We start from the raw sequence: 19540 nt of genomic DNA, 5'->3' as shown, positions 1-19540 counted from the left end.
TGATACCTAAGAGCATGCAATGGCACTGACCTTGTTGCGTGCTCTTCGGTTGACGTCCACGTAAGGAACATCCTGGAAGGAGCGTAACTAACTACATCCGTAGTTCTGTTAGATCATCCGAATTATCTTGATCAGAACAGTATAGCTCTGGTTCCTTGCGAGTGTCCTATTTTCTTACCTCCACGTTGGCTTGGTTTTCATGATGACCAAGCTGGTGGCCTGTGGAAACGGATCGTAAACCTTTGACCACCGCGGGTCAGAGTCGAGACGGCTAAAAGAAAGGGGCGCAACAATGTAGGAAAGGGAAGTAATTTGTGATTGTAGACGGTATTGTTTTGATTCGCAGTATGTTGAGTCAACTGCTGTGGATGTACCTGAAACATCGCACAACGAGGTTTCTCTTCTCTTCATTCCAGCTACCACCTATCTCCTATTTTTATTTTGCTCTTCTGATTCCCAATTCTTCACTGATTCTTCTATTTAATATCCAACATTTGATTTTAATTTTTACTAACTTTTAATTCTCTTATCTCTCAAAGCTTTTCCACTCTTTTCTATCAATGGATACTGCTGTAACAAACTTTGTTTTGTTTTTTTTTTGCCTTAAAAATATACTTTTCCTTAATGTACAAGTCTATTTATCATTCGCCTAATATTTTTTTTTTTTTTTCATTTTATTGCGAATTTATTTATTTGAATAATTCTTTATCTGTCCTTTAAATTATCATTACTATAATCTAAGCTTGTTTTGTATCTCTATTAACTATTGTCTAATTTTACATCTAATACATCTAGCTTCTCATTTTTATTTTTCAAAATACGCTCATCATTCTCTTACTATTGATACTTGATTTTTATAAAATAAATTCTCTTTTACTGTCAATTGTTTTCAATCTTCACCCTTTTTTCAAACAAGTGAGGTTTGAGCCCTTACTCAATTTATGGAATGGTTAAAGGATTAACACAAATATTACTATTGTATTTTTGGTAAACTTTTATAACATGCTTAGGACCAAAAATTGTAACAAAACACCGCGACAAAAGAAATAGCAACAGATAAACAGACTCAACAATAGGGAAGATTTCAGAAGAAAACAATACACAGTAAATAACAATAAGTTTTTGAATTCAAACTAAAAATAAAACAGTTTTTGCTTTAATGAAAGTTGATAGGCACACTATAAATGGTTAGGCGCTTATACTAACATCAAACCCTACGTAATGTACCACCCCCGGCCGAGTTAAAATGCGTAACCGGAAAAGAAGGTGTGCATGCCTGGCACGAACACTCAAAGCGTGTTCTAGCGTGCTGCTCGTACTGACTCAGAGCAAGGGTGAGATGTAGGTGTAAGGGCAGTGCGTGTTCGTCGGGAATCTGGTGCATAGGATCGGTCAAGGCCCGTTCTTACACTGAAAATTGCGAAAATTGCGAATTGCGAACTAATGGTCCGATTTTCAATGTTAAAATATTAAACTATTTTCGAAAACAGTATTTAAAAAAAATCAAGACTAACATTCCAAAAAGACCAAACATTCAATATTACGCCCTTTTGAAATGTTAGTCTTGGATAATTGTTTTGGAAGTATTGTTTTCGAAAAGATCACGAATGTTTCATATTTTAATATTGTAAATCGGACCGTTAGTTGCTGAGATATCGCCGTTAGAAGATGGTGGGTTGTTTGGGTGAGACTCAGAAAACATCAATTTTTCCTGTTTTTAAACCTTTGCATGGCAATATCTCAGCAAATAACGGTCCGATTTACAATATTAAAATATGAAACATTCGTGATCTTTTCGAAAACAATACTTCCAAAAAAATTATCCAAGACTAACATTTCAAAAGGGCGTAATATTGAATGTTTGGTCTTTTTGGAATGTTAGTATCAACAAAGTGTGCACTATGTTGTGCACTAATTTAAAAAAAATAAAAGCTGCGATTATTTTCCAAAAATTCACCTAAAATGGATTGAACTTGAAAACGGTGCACTTTATCAAAATTTCTCTTAAGTACTTTTTGATTGCAAATTCGATTTTACACCGATAAATGAAGTTGAAAATTTTTTGCGACCAATAATTCGATTTTTTGAAAAAAATCTATATTTATTTAAAAAATCATAATTCGGTAAAAGATTTTTTGCCCGTTCTAGAAATTTCTGAACAGTTGGCATTTGATGTCCCCTAAAACATATCAAGTTTTAGTGACAAAAAGTGAAATTGAAAATCACCAAAGGTATTTTACTGTGTATAAACCCTTAAAAAGATACAGATTTTTGAATTTTCATACATCATTTTTGTGTGGACAGCTGCCAAATTTGTGTGGAAAATTATATGGACAAACTAATGATGCAAAGTGGCTTCTTTGGGCTCACCGAAGGTACCAAAAAAGTTTCAGTCGGATTAAAAAATACAAAAAAAATATCGAATGATAGAAATCTCAGAGAATTGCTCTAATATGTTTAAATCGGTATTACAGTTTTCACTGTTGCTAAATTAGGCATTCGCTTTTTCACAAAATAAAAAATAAAAACCTCTTTTGGAGTTAAAACTTTATTGTAACATTCTAGTTTTTTCGTCATTGTATGTTAACACGTTAATTTGATAGATAAACGCAAAAATTTATTTCGTCGCGAACGATAAATGCTTTCAACAAGTGTGAGTGTGCAATTGCAATTTTTGTCTTTGTTCAAGCTAATGCTTTTCGATTTCAAACGCTTCTGCCATGCATGCATGCATTCTAATTCCACCTTCGCGACGACGTCGAGCTCCCCTCCAGCGCAACGGTCCCGTTGACGCCGGCCGGTTCGTTCGCCGCCACTTCCGCCTCCCAGTCGTCGGTCGAGTTGAGCAGCGTCATCGAGGGTTGCGACAGCGTCGAGTCGGAGTCGTCCGAATCGTAGCTCGACTCGAGCGACTCGAAATCGTTGGCCGTGGCCAGCTCTTCGGGGTCGTCCTCGGGGCGAACGGTGCGGAATTGGTCCGTTTCGGAGGCTGACGGTTTGTTGGTAGCGGCGGCCGAGGCGTACAGAGTTCGCGAGTCTTCGCGGTTCGAGTAGAACGTTGTTTTGTCGGTTTTCGATTGTGGTTCGAGTGTGGCCTCCTCGTCACGGTAGGAGGAAACGTCCCGGGCGGTGCTGTCGTTGTCACTGAGCAGGGGGAGAACCGCCGAAGATGAGGACGAGGACGAGGTCACCGCTGAAGAATGGGTTGACTCTGAATTTAGGGTGGTGCTTCCGTTGCTGTTGCTGCTGCTGCTGCTGTTGGTTGCGGACTGGGTTGGCTTCCGGATGGGACGACTCACTCCGGCCATCGCGAGGTCTTCCTCGTTGACGCGACCCTCGTCGGCGCGAATTTCCAATCTAAAAATAAGGTATAGAGATATAACTTTGAAGAACTTCCAACCTTCACCCCAACTCACCTCTTAACATTATGCTCGACGGACCACAAATCCGGCATGAATTTCGGCTTCATGCTGTGCAAAAAGTGCTCCCGCCACATCCGTTCCAGCTCCCCAATCCCACCCGGCTGCTCCTTAAAGTACTCCACGACCTTCTCCCCGTGCGCAAAGTAATCCCCGTTCGGAATAGCCGTCTGAATGTTAGCATAATGTTCCAGCACCTCCCGCGTCAGCTGCACCCCTTGCCCCCCTCCCAGCAGCCGCTGCATTTTGCGCCGAAGACTCGCGAGCCGTTCCGGCGGAATCCGGTCGGCGCAGTAAACGAGGGCTCGGGCCGCCTTGCGCAGTTCGGCCATCGATTCGACGCGGATCTCCTTCGGGTTGTCGTTGGCGGTGAACGGGGCCGTGCAGAGCGAGGCCAGCTTGAGGCGCATGTTTTCGTCGTTCATGGTGCTCCGACGGTGGCAGGGCGCGCACAGCAGCAGCACGTCGTGCGAGATGTGCTCCTTCATGACCACTGGGGTGGATGGGATGAAAATGAGGCAAATTGTTAGGGTGTTTTGCACGGGTTAAAAATTAGATACATTATTAGCTTAGATAATAATAATAGTTTTGATGGATGGTAAACTCTGTAGTGTTTAGTTTTTTTTAGAAAATAAAACAAATGAAAATATAAAAAAAGGATATTTAAAATTCTAACATTAAATACAAACTGAAATTTTAAGTTTTAATCTAATCTAATCTAATCTAATCAGACCCTAGCGCAGCCAATCTTTCGAAGGGATCCTGGAGAGTGCCTTAGGTTAGATGACGCCTAGCACTCTTCTTGTCATTTATTAACATTTGTAGTGCGCCATTGCATTGAAATGCATTGAAACATCACAAGCGTTAAAGCGGCCAGGCCTACTGCGTAAAGCCGTATCGCAGAGATGACTCGTAATTGGGTTGAGTTTGAGCACTGAGTGTTCGAACAACAACACAATTCTGAATCGACAGGGGAGGAAGAAGCGTGGGGACACACCACCATACGCTCCGAGATTTGGTTGTATTCGTTGGGAGCACCATGCTAAGAAGGTTTGGTACTCCGGGACCCTCTGGGATGGGACATTGTATTTCCACGAATGCCCTGGACACTATTTGCCGTGGTTATAGCGCCACAACTCGCTCTCTGTAACAGTATTCCTAATTCCAGTCCACGCTCACCAAGTCGTCATGGCCTAGTGGTTAGCATTTTTGCTTACCAATCCAAAGGACGGGGGATCGAACCCCGCCTCGAGCGACTTTGATTTTTCGTTCATATTTATCATTTCAAATTCATGTGTTCTTAACTTTCTCGTTGGGAGCAGATGGGCATCGAACCCAGAACCATTCGCTTACAAAGCGAACACCGTAACCAGTCAGCCACGGCCGCTCCGCGAAACTGAAATTTTAAGTTTTAAAATTCAAAATTCTAAGAATCTAAAATATCAAAATTCTTAAGGGTACACAGCAATAAAGGAAGTTGTTGTCTTCTCATTCCAAATTGTCAAACTTTGTTGTTAATAATTTTGCATAATACAGTACAGTATGGGATTAATTCATAAGGACATGGAGATGGGAATGACCGGCAGTGGACGCCTGTCATGGTTGTGAGAATCTGGTTCAGGCTGAATTGTTTCTATTCCCAATTATCTATTCCTATAGGCAACTTGGGCTTAGCCAATCATTACATCACATGACGAAATCCAGTCTGCAACTGACCGTCTCCTAGCGAAGCAAAGCGAAGTACAGCAGGGGATCAATTCAAAATTACTTCGAAAGTTACCGTAGATTACAAAAATACTAGAGAGCAAAATTATGAGAAAAATAAAAATGTCGTGACTCGATTATCCGGAGTGAAATTTTTGCGAGGAGTTCAAATTAATTTCGAGTTTTAAAATTTCTATTTTTTTTAATTTTGATTTTTTGTATTTTTTTTTAATTTTTGAATATTGGTATTACAGAATTTTAGTATTTTTAAAATTCTTGTTTTTTTCTTTATTTTCGATTTTTTTAAATACCTGTATTTTTAAAATTCTAAATTTAAGAACTTTCAAAATTCTAAATGCGATTTAAACGTTCTAATTTTAAAATTTCTGGAATATTTAAAAACATTTCACTAGAAAATTAAGCAGATAATTGTTATGACTTTCCCTATTAATTCTCGGCATTTCATGATTCGGGAATGTATAAACTCTTCCTGGATTCTAATATGTAGTAGTCTGTAGGCCGTAGGGCCGAGAAGGTTTATATCTGGAGCTTTTTTAAAGGACCAATAAACCAAATATCCAGTTTTTGCTTTTTGGGTGTTTTTGAAACCGCCTTGAGTCAGGGGTATTAAAAAACACCCAAAATGCAAAAACTGGAAATTTGGTTTATTGGACCTTTTCAAAAAAAAAACTCCAGATATTTTCCCTACACAACTTTTTATCCAGCGAAAAATTTCATAAATTTTGATAATTACCGTGCAATCTCGTGAAATTAAAAAAAAAATAACAAAATTCAGCAAATATTTCATCAAAAAAAAAAAATACAAATTAGCTAAGTTAAAAAGCGTGATATAATTGAAGAAAGGAATTTAGGAATTAATTTAAGATAAATTTTTTTATAAAAAAAAATCAATAACTAAGATCTTCTCAGAGTCCCGGGAAATTTTCACGAAATTATGCAAAGAAAAAAAAAATATGGTAATATTCATCAGGAAATGGTGACATATTTTGTGTTAAAAAAATGTGTAATATTTATTACATAAGAAAATTATGAGTTTTCATCAGTTTCTGGGGAACATTCATCAGGTTCGCATTTTTACACATTTTTCAGGTAATATTACTAAAAAATGAGGTTATATTCAACCTACCAAATTTTCAACATTCCAAAATTCAACTTTTTTTTGCTGTGTATAATTTTGTTAAATGGTCCCTGTGGAAATCGAAAATTTAAAGAATTATGTTTAAATTAAATTTTAAAGATTTTCTCATTTGCATTTTGTTTTTTTTTTTTTTAAATGGAGTTTTTGACGGAAGAGAATTTTTTTTTGCAGAGCTTATAACAAGTGTGTTTTACATATTTCACTCGATATTTCAGTTCTATTCGGCAGATAATTTCATGTTAAGGCTCTGGAAGGCATCATTCCCGATCAACCATGTTTGTTTCAGAAAAAAACATTCAAATCTTGATTCAGAATGTTTCAATCGAAAAATGGTTTTCTTTGTGTTGTTTGTAGAAGCATTTTACATTTTGTGATAATTTTTTTCATTTCAATTTACTATTTGTGGACCTTAAATTCAGAACCATCATTGACAGCCATTGTCCCAAAAGTGAAAGACACCATCTACCACCTTAAAGGACCATCCATAAACCACAAGTACCGGCAAGCCGGGGGCAAAGTTCAAAAATTCAAAAATTCAAAAATTAAAAATTCAAAAATTTAAAAATTCAAAAATTCAATTCAATTCAATTTATTTTGTCAGTAAATAATCAATTTACAATTCCGTATTTCTTATAACCTAATAGAGTTTTGGAGTTCCTTTCAACTATGGTTTACACTATAATTCATTTTGATGTAATTGGATATTCTAACAATGGATTTGGCAAGAGAAGGAAAAATTAAAAAAAAAAACCTTCTAGATTTGCTAAGGAAAAGGATAGAAATAGAAAAGCTTAAAACTAAATCACAGTATGTTTTGTCTATTGACGTCGAAAAACTTCGCTGCACAAGGCAGCTTATCCGTTGTAGATGTACTTCATCATCAGCTCACTGAGAGCTTGGAATTGTTCTGCCTTGTTTCGGCAGGCACGAAAGCGCGTGAGCATCTCTCCAGCAAGGGCGAAAAACTCAGGAAGCGTGAAGAGATCATCACCGGTAACGTCAGCTTGTCCCGGGGGAGAACTGCCCCCAGAAGCGGCTACTCTAGCGTACGAACCTCCCCAACCGGGAGGGAACGCTGGGTTGGTCGATGGAGCCGCTCCGCCGCCAGCTGCTGCAGCGGTCGAGCTCGAAGTCTTCGGAGGTTGGCGGGACACTGGCGCTTTCTTCTTCTTGTCCTGCTCCTCGATGTACTTTTTCCGCGCGGCACAGCCACGGAAATTCGCCGTGTGGTTTCCACCACAATTGGCGCACTTGACACGTGCTTTGTGCTGCTGGGCGTTTTCCCCCAGTTGGTCTTTCCGCGGAAGACTGCACCTTTCGGTGAAGTGAGTCTCACCGCACTTTACACACCGGGGTGGGAGATTGCAGTTTCTTGAGCCGTGTCCGAATTTCTGACAGCGGTGGCATTGGGCTGCGTCGGCCGGATTCTTCGTGTAGAATCGCCACGTCACAAAGAAGCCGTCCAGTGCTTTGATCCGCCGTAGGTCCTAGATTTTGACGGACCCGCGATCGAAGTACAGGAGGTACAAGGTGTACGTACCTGTCACCGTAGTCGATTTTGAGAGCACCTTTATCCCTCGAGGCTTAACCTTGACGCCCGTCAGGTGTTCTTCCAGGTCGGAGATCGGGCGGTCCGGATATCCCTGAAGGACGATCTTCACTGGGACCTTCTCTGCTCGTTCTCTGCAGGGTCAAATGTAAAGAATTTGAAGTTTCGCAACTTCAACTTCTTCACCACCAAGTCGAAATGCAGCCAGCCCTCTGTCACGACGGCCATGTTTATGAAACCTAAATGTTCGACGCGAAAATGAAGACAACAAAGAAGATGAAGAACGCATTTGCTGTCAAAATTTAAAAATAAACAAACCGCGTGGTAAACAAAGGTATAATTTCATAATGTTGAAATGATTTCCATGAAAAAATAACGACACGGGACGGATTTCCAAACACAAGTTCCCGAAGGACCCTACCCGCCAGAGACTATGGATAAATGCCCCGCGAAGTAGCGATGAAGACGGTTTTGCAAGTTCAAAGTTCAGATTTATTCGGACCACTTCGCGATGAACTTCTTGTGAGTCCACAAAAGGTCGGATTCTACACAAGCACGCGATTCCTCCGATTCCCTGTGCGAGTTGACAGCGGGAGTGGTCCAGTCCTCGGAGAAGGTTATCGAAGGATTCTCGGAAAGACCAGCTCCGCCACAATCACCGGAATCACGGATGTTTCTGCACTTGGTCGGTTACTCCCTGCCGGAGATTGCAGCGAGTTGTTCGGAAGGATCAACAGCGGGACTTGGCCAGTCCCCGGTCCAGTACTACCCAGCAAATCTTACCGGTCAATCGACAGCAACAGTTTTCATCTTTTTTCGTAACAGATTTGCACACACAAAAAGTGATGTTTCTTGAAGATTTGGTGTAAACAAACAGACAACACCAATACTGCTACACTCACAGAGCCCACGCAGTAGTATTAGTGAAGAGCCCACGTTAACAACGTGGGCTCTTCACTAATACTACTACGTGGGCTCTTCGAGGTTTTGGTGACTGTCAAACGTTCTAACCATTTACAGTGGTGCCAGAGGGTTGAATGCAGCTTCTTGTGGGTAATCACTTGCACAGAAGTTTTACTAATTTTAAGACAATATTGGAGTCCCTCAAGCAACTCGTCAACATCGTCAGCCAACGTATCCAAAACAAAAATTGGAGGTGGTCGTCGTTCCTTCGGAGAGTTACCGTAAAACGGGGTGACTTTGATAGCCGGGGTGACTTTGATAGGTTTGCGATTTTTCCGAAAAATGAAGAGTACAATTAAAAAACGTAAGGAATGGTTCAGAAACATACTGACCGTGGTAGAGAAGTGTTCAAAGTTCCTCAAGAAGAAGTTTTCATAAAATTTTGAAGAGTTTAAAAAATTAGTTAACTATAGTTAAGAAAATGTTAATGAAAGTCATTATTTTAAACTTCTCAAAGTGTCATGATTTTCTCAATGAACATGATTTTGAATCGGAAAACGGAATGCATTTTCGGATTCTTTGGACAATTTTCCACTAGGAGAAGATTCAATAAGTTTGTAAATAATAAATAATATGTGTTTTTGAAACACAGTTAAAAAAAATCTTCAAATTTATAGGCATTTTCATTTGAACAAATTTCATGTAAAATGTTTAAACTTGTGATTCGTGCTTCAAATTCAGTATAAAATGCAATATAAATCAATAATTTTATAAACAAAACTAGTTTTAACAAATTTCAGGCAAAATTCCGACTTTTTAGCAATTTTACCTAAAATTTATATGTATTTTGTTAAAAAGGTTATAAACTTAGTTAACTTAACATAAACATTGATTTTTTTTCTTACAAACTATATCAGCTACTTTAGTGATGGTAAATTTAACGTAAAATTAAAGTTGGAACATCTTAAATATGATTTTAGCAAGAAAAACTATGACTATCAAAGTCACCCCGGAATTAAAACTAAGAATTTTTAACATAACTATTTTTCTAAACACTACTGAAAAAACTTTTTTTCCAAAATAGTGCATGGACTTAGTGTGGCCTACCCCAGTACATGTTTTAAAAATAATAATCTTGAGAAAACCCTTACCTGTTGGAAAATATTCTAAAAACAATTTGAAATCCTATCAAAGTCACCCCGGTTTACGGTACCATTTTTCTGCTTTCCTTGCTTGCGCGCAAGTTCATCTTCGTCATCGTCGTCGCCAGCACTGCTGCTGTCACTGTCGGTGTTGTTTTCATCTCCACTCAGCATCTCAAATTCGTTGCTGGTGGGAACGTTGGAAGTGGTTGTCGTCGTAGTGCTGGTGGACTGCTGCTGCTGCTGGCCGGAAGTGCTTCCGGATGCCCGGGTCGATTGTCTCGTCCGTACCGGGGACTCACGTGGACGGTATGACACGTGTAAAAATGAAGGATCGGTGACGTCACCGGGCACGCTCCCGTGCGCGATGGCGGTCGATGCGGCATTGGTGTGTTTACCTTTCTGCACTCTGCCGGTAGATGAACTTCGCGGGTTTTTCGAGGCCGCACTCGAACTGCCTCGGCCACGGCTGGCCCTTGGCATGCTGGAGGAGCAAACTCGCGGGTAATCACGGTAAATTACGGCGATGAAATCGAAAAGTCTGAAGAGCTCCGAACACTTGACTGTTGCTGGCTGGTGTTGCCAGTCCCCGAGATTGATTCAAAAATTCAAAAATCCAAAAATCCAAAAATTCAAAAATTCAAAAATTCAAAAAATCAAAAATTCAGAAATTCAAAAATTTAAAAATTCAAAAATTCAAGAGTCCAAAAATTCAAAAATTCAAAAATTCAAAAATTCAAAAATTCAAAAATTCAAAAATTCAAAAATTTAAAAATTCAAAAATTCAAAAATTCAAAAATTCAAAAATTCAAAAATTCAAAAATTCAAAATTTCAAAAATTCAAAAATTCAAAAATTCAAAAATTCAAAAATTCAAAAATTCAAAAATTCAAAAATTCAAAATTTCAAAAATTCAAAAATTCAAAAATTCAGAAATTCAAAAATTCAAAAATTCAAAAATTCAAAAATTCAAAAATTCAAAAATTTAAAAATTCAAAAATTCAAAAATTCAAAAATTCAAAAATTCAAAAATTCCAAAATTCAAAAATTCAAAAATTCAAACATTCAAAAATTCAAAAATTCAAAAATTCAAAAATTTAAAAATTCAAAAATTTTAAAATTTAAAAAATTCAAAAGTTTTAAAATAAAAAAATCGAAAATTCAAAAATTCAGAAAGTCAAAAATGTTAAAATTCAAAAATACAAAAATTCAAAAGTGCGTTTAAATTTTTCCAAAAATTCGAAAATTCAAAAATGCAAAAATTCGAAAATTTAAAAAGCGATTAAATAGGTTAATTTTTGTTGTTTTTTTTTAAATTTAAACAGCAATTTTTGTTTATTTTTTCTCCATCTTTTTATTTTTTTTTATTTTTCAAATTTTTTTAATATTTTTCTGTTTTTTGAAATTTTTTTGAATTTCCAATAATTTGTTATTTTTTTAAATTTTTTTTATTTTTCATGAATTTTTTTGGAAAAAAATATGTTTTTTTTTTAATTTTTTTTTTAAATTTTGACATTTTTTTAATTTTTTTAATTTATTATTTTTTTAAATAATATTTTAAATTTTTTAATTTTTTTTTAATTTTTATTAAATTTTATGTTTTTAATTTGATTGTTTTTAAATTTTGTAATTTTTCTATTTTTTTTTATTTTTGTTTTATTTTTCTTTAATTTCTTGTAATTTTTTTAATTGTTTTTTAAAATTTTTTAATTCTTTTTTTATTTTTTTTAATTGTCATTTTTTGATTTTTTTATCTTTTTATACATAAAAAAAATATTCAATTTTTTTTCCGTGCATGATTCAGTTTTCCGTGCCTCATTCCATTTGCCGCAGTAGCAAACCAGCAGAATAGAGGGTAGCAAAGTGAAATCCCGAAGAACTGAGAGCAAATTTGCTACCGCGACAGGTACCGCGGTGGGGTTGAAGTCGGGTGCAAATTTGATTTGCTTCGATGTTTGCTACCCGCGCTGGAGATGCACTTAGGCAGTTGCCAATGTATATTTTCTCCGAAAAAATATCAGGAAAGATTATGTGTGCATAAAGTACAGTTCCATTACTTGTTATTTTGTTTTTTTTAAACAACGGGTACAAACTAAAAAATATTAAACCCCGGTGTTTTCGTTGTACGTAAAAATTCGAAAAATTGTAACTTGTCAAGGAATTTTTTGATTGATTTGGTGTCGGCAAAGTTGTAGGTTTTGATGAGGACTATTCAGAAAGAATAGGTACACGGAAAAACTGCTGATTTTTTAATTGACTTTGCTTCACAAAAATATAATTTCTCAAAATCCGTATTTTTCAATTTTTGAGATTTTTTTGTATGTTTACGGGGACAAAACCCCACATCTTTTATGGCCTAAGCTATATTTTTTTAAAAGTGATTTTTGTTAAAAAAATAAATCTTGCTTAAAAAAATAGAAAAGTACTCTAAAATATTTTTGATTAAGTTTTCAAAATACAGTGGACTCTCTGGCAGTCGATCTTCTCGATATCAATATTGCTCCAGCTGTCAATAAAATTTTCAGTCCCTTCAAGAAGATTGCTTTGATTTTCCGTTCTATAATTTGATAACTCCCTCTCTCGATGGTCCCTTCAATATCGACAACGAGAGAGTCCACTGTATAACCATTCAAAGATTAATTCTGTCCGAAAAATGTCGGTTTTGTGATTTTTAAAACAGTGTCCATGGATAATATAAGTTCAGAAAATTAAAGTTCAGAAAATTTGCTATAAAATTTTCTAAGAGACATTAAAGATTGGACAAAGAAACAGGAAAATTGAAGTTTTTTATGTCTCACCTTCCATTTTCTAATGCCGATATCTAGAGCTCAACAACTAATGGTTCGATTTTAAAAGTTAAAAAAAGAAACATTCGTAAAATTTTTCAATCTTTCTGATTTTTTTTTTTTTTGAATCAAGACTAGCATTCCAAACGGGCCAAACATTCAATATTTTTGAGTGGTAAGTCAATATGTTTTATAATTTATTTTTAAACTTTAAATTTGGCATCGTCTGTTATCCATATTGCAAATTGCGTGTTTTCAAAAAGTTTTTTTTTTGTGAAAATTTGAGTATTTTACACTTAAAACTTACATATTTATATTAAAAATCTATTGAAAAAAATCACGCCAAGTTCATTAAAAGTTATGAAATCACAGATTAAAAAAAAAATGCTGTATTAGCAAAAAAAAATGTGAAAAACAATCGAAATATTTCAAAAATTGCTCAAAATTAGCAGAGAAAAATTGTATGAGAAGGAGAGGGAGGCTATGTCACAGCATGACCAATATGACAAAAAATAAGCAATTGCAACGATCTTCCAAATCCAGATTGTCGATTGTCCAGATTCGATTCACGAAACGGATAGCAGAGAGAGAGAAACCAAACAAAGGCAAAACTCAAAAGCAATCTCTTTTTATTGACTACAAAATTTGTCCTAGCCTCTACCCCAAAACCCCGTAACAAAGCATACTCCACCGAGCCCGAAAGAAGGGAAAGAAAAGCGAAACGCTCCAAAAGCAACAACACTCACGTGGAAAGTGTCTCCGGTAGTCGCGCGGCACCACGTTCTTCCGGATGTAGGAATCCTTCTCGCCGCACACGACGCACTTGTTCTCCTTTGGCGTTTGGTAGTACTTGCCAACTTCGCCGACGGCGCGCCCCTTCGGCTCGAAGCGCAGCCGGATCGTGTAGGTGGGCTGATCGGACACGATGTCCGCCAGCTCCTTGATGACGTACCATTCGGCCTTTTTGCGGTCGCAGGTGCAGAGGACTTCCCCGTCCGGGGCCGTCATGATGCAGTTGTCGTACAGCGGTTTGGCCCTCGTCGACATTGAGCGCTTGAGCTCGAGGACGGAACTGTTGGAAGGAATTTTGTTATAAGCTTTGTCGAATAATTTGAGGATCACACAATCTTACTTCTTCGAATCCAGCAGTTTTTTCTTGCCATTTTTGCCGCCGCTGGTCGCTCCCTTCTGGGACTTGGGAGGATCTTTGTACCGCTGGTCCAGGAAGCACTCAATCTCGGTCATCAAAGAGTCGAACCATTTCTTTCTAGTCGTAAAGATGCCGCTGGAAGGAAGCAAATTTCTGTAAGCAAAGCCAATGAGTCGCACTCCGCCAACCCTACCATCTCAGCACCCGGTCCGCGTACAGCCGGAACAGCTCAACCGCCACGTGAGCATCATTCGCCGCGTACTTGAGCTGCCGCTCGGACAACTCCAACGCCTCCCAATCCGAAGCCCGCACCCTCCAATGCTTATCCAGCTGCAACCCCAGCGACTTCTCCGCCAACCGCGCCATCCCGTACGGTCCCGGGACGCGACACCGTTCCGCCAGATGGCGCAAATCCAGCGCACTCTCCACCTTCAAGTTATAGTCCGACCTCAACAGCTGGGCATCCTCAATCGCCCCGATGCCGACCTTCAATATCCCCGGATCGTTCAGCAGCTCCCCCAACTCCGGCGGAATCCGCTTCATCTGGCACAGCCGGATCAACGCGCACAAGCCCTGGTGGGAGGCCAACTGCAGCAACGCCACCGGATGACGCTTGCCCTTCTCCGTAACCCACTCGCAGTCAAAGCCCAGAATCCTATAGTCCCGGCAATGGTTCCGCAGCGTCCCAACAACCTGCTGGCATTCCTCCGCGTTCGTCACCACCCGGATGGTCTGGTCGTACAGAGGACCCCGGAAGCGCTGGATTATCTTGCGCTTGTTGCACAACGCGACCAAAACGGCGGCTGTGCCAACTCCGACGACGGCCACCGTGGCGGCGATAGTTCGCTCGCGATCCGTAAAACCCATGGCCCAGCAAAAGGTGATTCAAAATACTTAATTACTACAAACTAATTATACATATTTATTTCACAATAAATTTTCTGAAAACACACACTTCTGGACAACACCGAAAAAAGGTAAACATTGCGAGATGTCATCGCTACACGGTCAAGCAAAGTAATGGACGCATCTCAAAAAAGAAAATTTAAAATTTTAATCAAATGTGGGTACACTTAACCCCCGGTGGTTGGTAACTTTTTTCGTTTGACACTTTTTTAGTTTGTACCCCGTTGGTTTGACAAAGTCAAACAAAAAAGTGACGAACTGTCACTTTTTACACGGCACTCACGCACATTATCAAAACAAACTTTTGGTAATGTGTGTGAACTCCGTGTATTCTTCATGTAAACTAATGTCAAAAACATAAACAATGACTTTTATACCCCGCCGTTTGACATCCATGATTTTTAAAACCCGCCAAACAAATCGCAGCAAACTGGTGGTTGCTGGGAAAAATTCAGAAACGTCCTTGTCATATTCCTTTTGTTTTTATCTGAAATGGAGGTAATTTTCCTAGAATTTTTCAGAGTTCAGATTTAATTAAGCCGGAAACAAACAGTGGTGTTCCAAAGTTTTAAATAACGCAGATTTCATTAGTGTGATGATCTGACCCGAGAAAACCCCAGTTTGTGGTTCCAAATGTTGCGTGACCAACAAAAGTCACCGCCTTGATCGATTCCGGTGGACCACGGAGTAAAAACGAAACAAAACTGAAGAATTCCAAGAAGATCAAACATGTATTAAATTTGTTTTTAACTGTCTTTTAAGTGAAATAAACATGTTTTAGAGGGGATGGCTGATCTTAAAGAATTTGGTTTTATTTGAAATCTTTTTAATTTGATACCGTCAATGTGTCTGGGGAGTAAGATGGGGTCAAAGGGTTTTGTTAAAGGTTTTTGAAATTTCCCAGGTTCTCCTTAACAACTTAACTCCCAAGCTCGAGAAAAAGGGGGAGTTTCCATATAAATTCCCCTTTTTTCGAGATTGGAAGTTTAAGTGTTGATGAACTTTAATTCTGTTTAAATGGTTGTTCAGAAGACATCGTAAATAAACTTTGCTGAAAAAATTACGTTCATAGTTTGCAAGATCAACATGTTTCCGGCGTACTTTTTATTTACTCCGATATTTATCAGCTAATTATGAACCCATTCATAACGTTCGTGGTAACTCTGGTGAATGAAACTAGATTCAAATGATTTGGAGATCGCAAAATAGTTTTAAATCCGATCAGATTGGTACATTCCATGGGTTCAAGGCTCTTAACATCCAGCATTACAAAAAGCTTTTTTGAAACGACGGACGGATCACCGGATTGAATAAAATTCAATAAATATGACCACTTGTTTCTCGTTCAATCAAGTCTGATTTAAAGCAGATTTTCGGAAACCACTTCCTTTTCAAATGAAAACAGAAAATTAATGACAGGGACTTTTCCGAATTTCCCCCAGCAACCCCCAGTGTACTGCGATTTGTTTGGCGGGTTTTAAAAAGCATGCATGTCAAACGGCGGGGTTTAAAAGTCATTGTTTATATTTTTGACATTAGTTTACATAAAGAATTTGATGTGTGTGTTTGACAATAGTTGGTGTCAAACCATCGGGATTTGAGTGTACAAACAAAGTACACTCAAACCCCGATGGTTTGACACCAATTGTTGTCAAACGAACGGGGTCACTTTTTAGTTTGACACCCCTTTTACACGGAGTTCACACGCACTACCAAACGATTGTTGTGATAGTGTGCGTGAGCCGAGGCGTGAGCGCTGTGTAAAAAGTGACAGTTCGTCACTTTTTAGTTTGACTTAGATCAACCAACGGGGTACAAACTAAAAAAGTGTCAAACGAAAAAGTGACCAACCACCGGGGGTTGACCGGGGGTACAACACGAGAAAAAAATATTTATTATTGTTTAGAACCGCGTGAAAGGTGTGTCCAACTAAAAATCTTGATTTTTTTAAATAGAGTTTAAATAGCTTAGCCCGAGCTCACGCACACTAGCACCCCCTTTGTTTTGCTGGCGGGTACAAAATTTAACCTCAATCTTTTTCGTGTACGTACACGCAATACATGCGCACGTAGATAACTCTATAGGTCCTAATAAAAATATGAAAGACAATAGCTTAGAGGCGCAGAGTTACTCTGTGTTATAGGTCCTTTAAAAAAACTCTATCAATGGACCCCGAAATGGTTAGACAACAACCTATGCCAACTCTTCGGGGTTGCAGTGTATAGGTCAGGTCAGTACGATTTTAATTATACTTTTCTTTGGGTTAGGTTTTTCGCAAATGATCAACATTAATTTTGTTTGCAAAAAATGTAAATTATCCGGAAATCCAAATATTTAGCTTTAGCTTCTTACCTCAATAGCTTTCTACACGAAATACTTTAAAATACAGGGCGGGTTCTGTTTAGTGTTATATTTCAAGAAAAATGTTTTTCGTCGTGACGTCTTTTGACAGGCTACAGTTTTCCCAGTCATAAAATATTTTAGCAGAGCTGGTTCCAGGGTTGCGAATGAGCGAGCGCTCACGGAAGGCTTGCTCGCTCCAGCTGGAGCGTGAGTTTTTATCAGGTAGCTCGTGCTCGCTCACGCTCACCGGAGCATTTTGCGCTCACGTGAGCTGGTGAGCCAAAGTAGGTAGTTGTTTTTCCTGTTGAAGCATCTGCCTGTTTGAAACGAAGTTTCCAGAACTATCTCAGCACAGGCAGCAAAAACAAACAAGAAAGTGGTCGAACAAACAAAAGTAAGCAATGAAATGGATTTGGTCAGCGAACCGAAATTTACTTTCTATTTAAAATCTAGACATTTTTCGAACAATTGACAAAAAACTAAATTCATAATGTAAACATTCAATGACGTGAAGAGATGCACTGTTTGTTCACAAATCAAATCCATATTGGACCATATTGTATTGTTGTTATGTACAAAAAAACGACAATTTATGTATATTTTATTTTTTTTAAATAATCTTTTAAACAGTTACAATCATTCATGTTCAAAAAATCATATATAACTTGTAATTGAATATTTTCAGAGGTTTGGTTACGGAAGTGTTGAATAAAATCCACTTGTTGGAAAAAGAGCCAACCTTTTTGTGGTGAAAAATATTGACAATTTATTTGATTAGAGTCAAAAGGGTTATTTCAACCATTAGCAATTTTGAGGCTAATATTTAAAAATAGAACTGTTTCAAAAATGTTACCCTATTTTCTGAAATGTCTGCCAAATAAAGACTAACCTTAAGAAATGATCATCCGTTTCTTATCACTGAATCATTTAAAGATTTAATAAACGGAATAACTTTTTTTTTAATAGTAGCTCATTCTGACCCGCAATCTGGAAATGTAGTCAAAACACTGATTAGGTACATAAAACAGTTTAATGTTATATTTTAATCAACGAGGTATTTAACATTGAATCGAACTTGCCAAAGCATAAATCCTCTTGAATCAATTCATTGTTTTGTAAGTTTTTCTAATGTTTACAGGCCCTTTTATTTAGGCGTCTATACCCCTCCCCCTCACCTCTCTGCTTCAATAAGGCCTTTAAATTCTAAAATATTTATACATTCAACTGTATGTCTAAAAAATGATTTGACCCTTGCGAATCCAACCTTTTATTTTAAAACATGGTTGATGAAAATAAGCTATTCCAATTCATATATCATAAAATTTGTTCACAAAGTCATATTTCCTCAGCCCTACTGCACCTTAAGCAAAAAATCCATCTAGAATTGAAAAAAAAACTTTCTCAAAAACGTTAAATGATTAGCGACACGTCCAAAATGAGCGCTCCGTGAGCGAAACATGAGCGCGAGCGCGAGCGTGGAGCAAACGCGAGCTGAAAAAATCGGAGCAATCGTGAGCGCGGGCAAACGTGAGCTAGCTCGCGCAGCGCTCCTCCTCACGAATGAGCGAAAAGTGAGCGCTCACGAGCGCGTGAGCGCGTGAGGAACGCAACACTGGCTGGTTCTAACAGAATCCTGCTCAAATAAATTTACTAACACTTCGAATAATTAAATTGAAATTATAAAAAAAAACATTTTTTTTCCATATTAAAAAAATACCCAAAATTTTGTTTTTGATTTCAGATTGATTTTTTTTAATGTTCACAAAATTTAGAAGAAAAACCATGGGGTTATGATTTTTACGATAAAAAACTATCTGATTTTAGTTAACCTCTAAATTCAAAAAACTTTTATGTTCACTTTTTTTTTACTTTTAATTTAATATTAGGTTAAAAAATAAAAACAAAAAGATACAAAATAATAACAGTTCAAAGTACTAAAAAATAACACTTTTTATCTCGCTTTTTATAACTTAAAATTTAAAAAATAATCAAAAAATAGAGCAGTAAAAATATTTATAAAATTAAAATAATAAAAAAATAAAAATAAAATGCAAACAAAAATGTAATGTTAATTTTTTTTTATAAACCAAAAAACACTAAATTGAAAGTTAAAAAAAATAATTATAAAATGTTTGGTTTAATTTCGATATTTTTGAATACAGTTCAGACCTAGGTTCAGACTCAATTATCCGAAGCCTTGATTATCCGAAGTTTAGATTAACCGAAGTTCGATTATCCGAAGGTTTGTATGGACTTCGGATAATCGAGAATATTTCTGGAGTTTTTTTTGAAAAGGTCCAATAAACCAAATTTTCAGTTTTTGCATTTTGGGTGTTTTTTAATACCCCTGACTCACGACGGTTTCAAAAACACCCAAAAAGCAACAACTGGAAATTTGGTTTATTGGATCTTTAAAAAAAAAAACTCCAGATTTGTATTTTTCGTATTTTTTTTTCTTGCTTTTTTTTCGTGATTCGATT

The 19540-nt window shown here is 37.4% G+C and overlaps 1 protein-coding gene across 1 annotated transcript; it reads right to left on the bottom strand.

The window, feature by feature from the left end:
- Positions 1-2548: 2548 nt before the first annotated feature.
- On the bottom strand, positions 2549-14799 carry LOC120423875 (exonuclease 3'-5' domain-containing protein 2). The gene is made up of 5 exons (XM_039587827.2): positions 14005-14799; positions 13794-13946; positions 13408-13733; positions 3417-3912; positions 2549-3357 (listed from the first exon to the last, which is right to left on the bottom strand). The coding sequence occupies exons 1-5, from the start codon at positions 14676-14678 to the stop codon at positions 2736-2738; spliced, it is 2271 nt and encodes a 756-aa protein (XP_039443761.1). The 5' UTR covers positions 14679-14799; the 3' UTR covers positions 2549-2735.
- Between the last annotated feature and the right edge of the window lie 4741 nt (positions 14800-19540).

Source organism: Culex pipiens, chromosome 3 (genome assembly GCF_016801865.2).
Source record: "Culex pipiens pallens isolate TS chromosome 3, TS_CPP_V2, whole genome shotgun sequence".
NCBI classification, from domain to species: Eukaryota; Metazoa; Arthropoda; class Insecta; order Diptera; family Culicidae; genus Culex; species Culex pipiens.
The sequence above is the reverse complement of the archived record's forward strand: the minus strand, read 5'-3'. Positions and strand labels throughout refer to the sequence as shown.

Coding starts and splice junctions, on each gene's coding strand:
- LOC120423875 (XM_039587827.2), bottom strand. CDS start 14,678: ATGGGTTTTACGGATCGCGAGCGAACTATCGCCGCCACGGTGGCCGTC. Junction 13,947..14,004: donor GCGGACCGGGTGCTGAGATG/GTAGGGTTGGCG, acceptor GCTTCCTTCCAG/CGGCATCTTTACGACTAGAA. Junction 13,734..13,793: donor AAACTGCTGGATTCGAAGAA/GTAAGATTGTGT, acceptor TCCTTCCAACAG/TTCCGTCCTCGAGCTCAAGC.